The sequence below is a fragment of the Rhagoletis zephyria genome, unplaced genomic scaffold (genome assembly GCF_001687245.7).
Source record: "Rhagoletis zephyria isolate East Lansing unplaced genomic scaffold, Rhagoletis_zephyria_1.1 Rzeph_scaffold_00775, whole genome shotgun sequence".
In the NCBI taxonomy this organism is placed as follows: domain Eukaryota; kingdom Metazoa; phylum Arthropoda; class Insecta; order Diptera; family Tephritidae; genus Rhagoletis; species Rhagoletis zephyria.
This window is the reverse complement of record NW_016157859.1, coordinates 125,258-127,156: the sequence shown is the minus strand read 5'-3', so window position 1 is coordinate 127,156 and position 1,899 is coordinate 125,258. Positions and strand designations below refer to the sequence as shown.

The window sequence follows — 1,899 nt, the reverse complement described above, 5'->3', positions numbered from 1 at the left end:
GATGGATGAGTCGTCGTTCATTATCTGTGCACAATTCTTGCTTGAAGGCATGTAAACATTGCGAATATTACCAAAAAAATAGCGAATGCAACGAAAACTTTTATCAGAAATATTTCAGAAAAACATACCTATTATTTAATAACTATTTCAAAATTTTAAAATAAAAATCTTATACTACCAGAAAAAACGCAGTGTATCTTGTTTAGACAATTTTCGTTAATGCCTTGGCGCGCCGATCGGTATTTTGGAAAAGTGCTCGTATGAGATGCTTAACTTCTTCTGCCTTATAGTTTGCCGTTAAAATACCGGCACCTTCACACCACTGCTCGGTGATTTCTTTCAACGAAGCATTCAGTATCAGTTTGAATTGCTCAAGTTTTATCCAAGATTTAATATGTATCACTTCATGTTTGTGCTGCAGGAAGTACAAAAAAAATAGCATTTGATTCGCATCATTGCATCCCATCAGAAATTTACCTTGAATAAAGTTGGCACCTTCTCCAATATGACACCGATTAGCTCACTCAACTCACTTGCCACTGTTGCCGAAATGTCCTCCATTGCGAGTATACGTCGTATTATTTCATTACAAAAATCATGTATAATATCGCAAAATGTCTTGTTATAAATTGCATCGGGTAACACATTCTGCCAAAGATTTTTCAACAAATCTAATTGACGCAAACACTGACGCAATAATTTCAACGGCGCAGTGCCAACTGTGTGTGCATCGGAAATATCTGCAAGAGAATACAAATATTTCTTATATAAAAGGTTATACAATAGGCACTTGTTTCAAGTATCTGCACCAGTGTGACGTCACCGAAAAATTACGCTCAAAAATCCTCTCTGATCGGCGCAATCTTGTATTCTATCATTCTTGATTGTAATGTTTCAAATCTCTTAATTTAGTTAATAGGAAAGAGAAAATAGTTCATTTCATTAGAGAAAACTGAGTCGAAGAGACATTCGGTTTTACACTTCCATTTTTGAGTTTTAAAATTCCAATAAGCTGAAATACTTCTATAATATAAAAATTCGAGTATTTTTCTCTTATTAATTCGTCTTAAAAACCCTTTTCAGTTGTTTTTATTTTTTCAGTACTGGTTGACATTTTCATGGAAACACCCATATGTGTATCTCGGTAACCGGTTTACCAATTTCTACCAAACTCGGCACATTTATCAACCTTGGCGTGAAAAAGCAATATGCTGAAAATTTTTGAAATCGGACTAAAAGTACTGACACTTACCATATAACGGTACATTTCAGAAATACGAAAACTCCGATTTTTTAATAAGCTAAGACGCCAACTTACAACAATCACTTAACAAGACACAAGATGTTTGATTACTTACTACGTAAGTGTATATTGATAACCGCCTTACCGATTTCCACCAAACTTGGTCCAATTATTTCAATAAATCATAGTATATTATCGAAATGTTTGGAAAAAAACTCTTGCTTATCATGCAGTTTACTGAAAGGTGAAAAAACGGTATTTAATATTTGCGTCGGGTATATAATGTTCGGTTTCGCCCGAACTTATACTTCTTTACTTGTTATTTTTATGTTTATCATATTCTTCACATACATATTCCCCTTCACCTTTGTTCTTATATAAGTAAAGTGTTTAAATTTCAAGTGTTTCATTTTTTCCTTAATCTTTACGCAACTTTGTTTTTGTTTTTATTTTTACCTTTGCCTTTATCCTTTTCTTTATCTATGTACGTACTCACCTTTACTTTTATTCTTGGACTGGTTTTTTCTAAGTGTTGTTTCACTTCAAAAGTTTTCGCGTATTATGCATACATGTGTTCATATATAATATGTATAGAGATACATAGATTACTAAAAAATAGAAACAGATCCACATTAACTGCAATCAACATATATACA

At 32.8% G+C, this 1,899-nt stretch overlaps 1 protein-coding gene across 2 annotated transcripts; it reads right to left on the bottom strand.

Moving 5' to 3' along the window:
• Nucleotides 1-814, bottom strand: LOC108361487 (centromere/kinetochore protein zw10-like). 2 transcript variants are annotated; one of them, XM_017614108.1, is made up of 3 exons: nucleotides 478-814; nucleotides 270-415; nucleotides 1-232 (listed from the first exon to the last, which is right to left on the bottom strand). In XM_017614108.1, exons 1-3 carry the CDS (start codon nucleotides 559-561, stop codon nucleotides 217-219), a joined length of 246 nt encoding a protein of 81 aa, XP_017469597.1. In that variant the 5' UTR covers nucleotides 562-814; the 3' UTR covers nucleotides 1-216. The 2 variants fall into 2 exon arrangements, with proteins under 2 accessions (XP_017469597.1, XP_017469596.1); XM_017614107.1 differs by having other exon boundaries at nucleotides 7-415.
• Between the last annotated feature and the right edge of the window lie 1,085 nt (nucleotides 815-1,899).

Coding starts and splice junctions, on each gene's coding strand:
- LOC108361487 (XM_017614107.1), bottom strand. CDS start 561: ATGGAGGACATTTCGGCAACAGTGGCAAGTGAGTTGAGTGAGCTAATC. Junction 416..477: donor AGGTGCCAACTTTATTCAAG/GTAAATTTCTGA, acceptor TACTTCCTGCAG/CACAAACATGAAGTGATACA.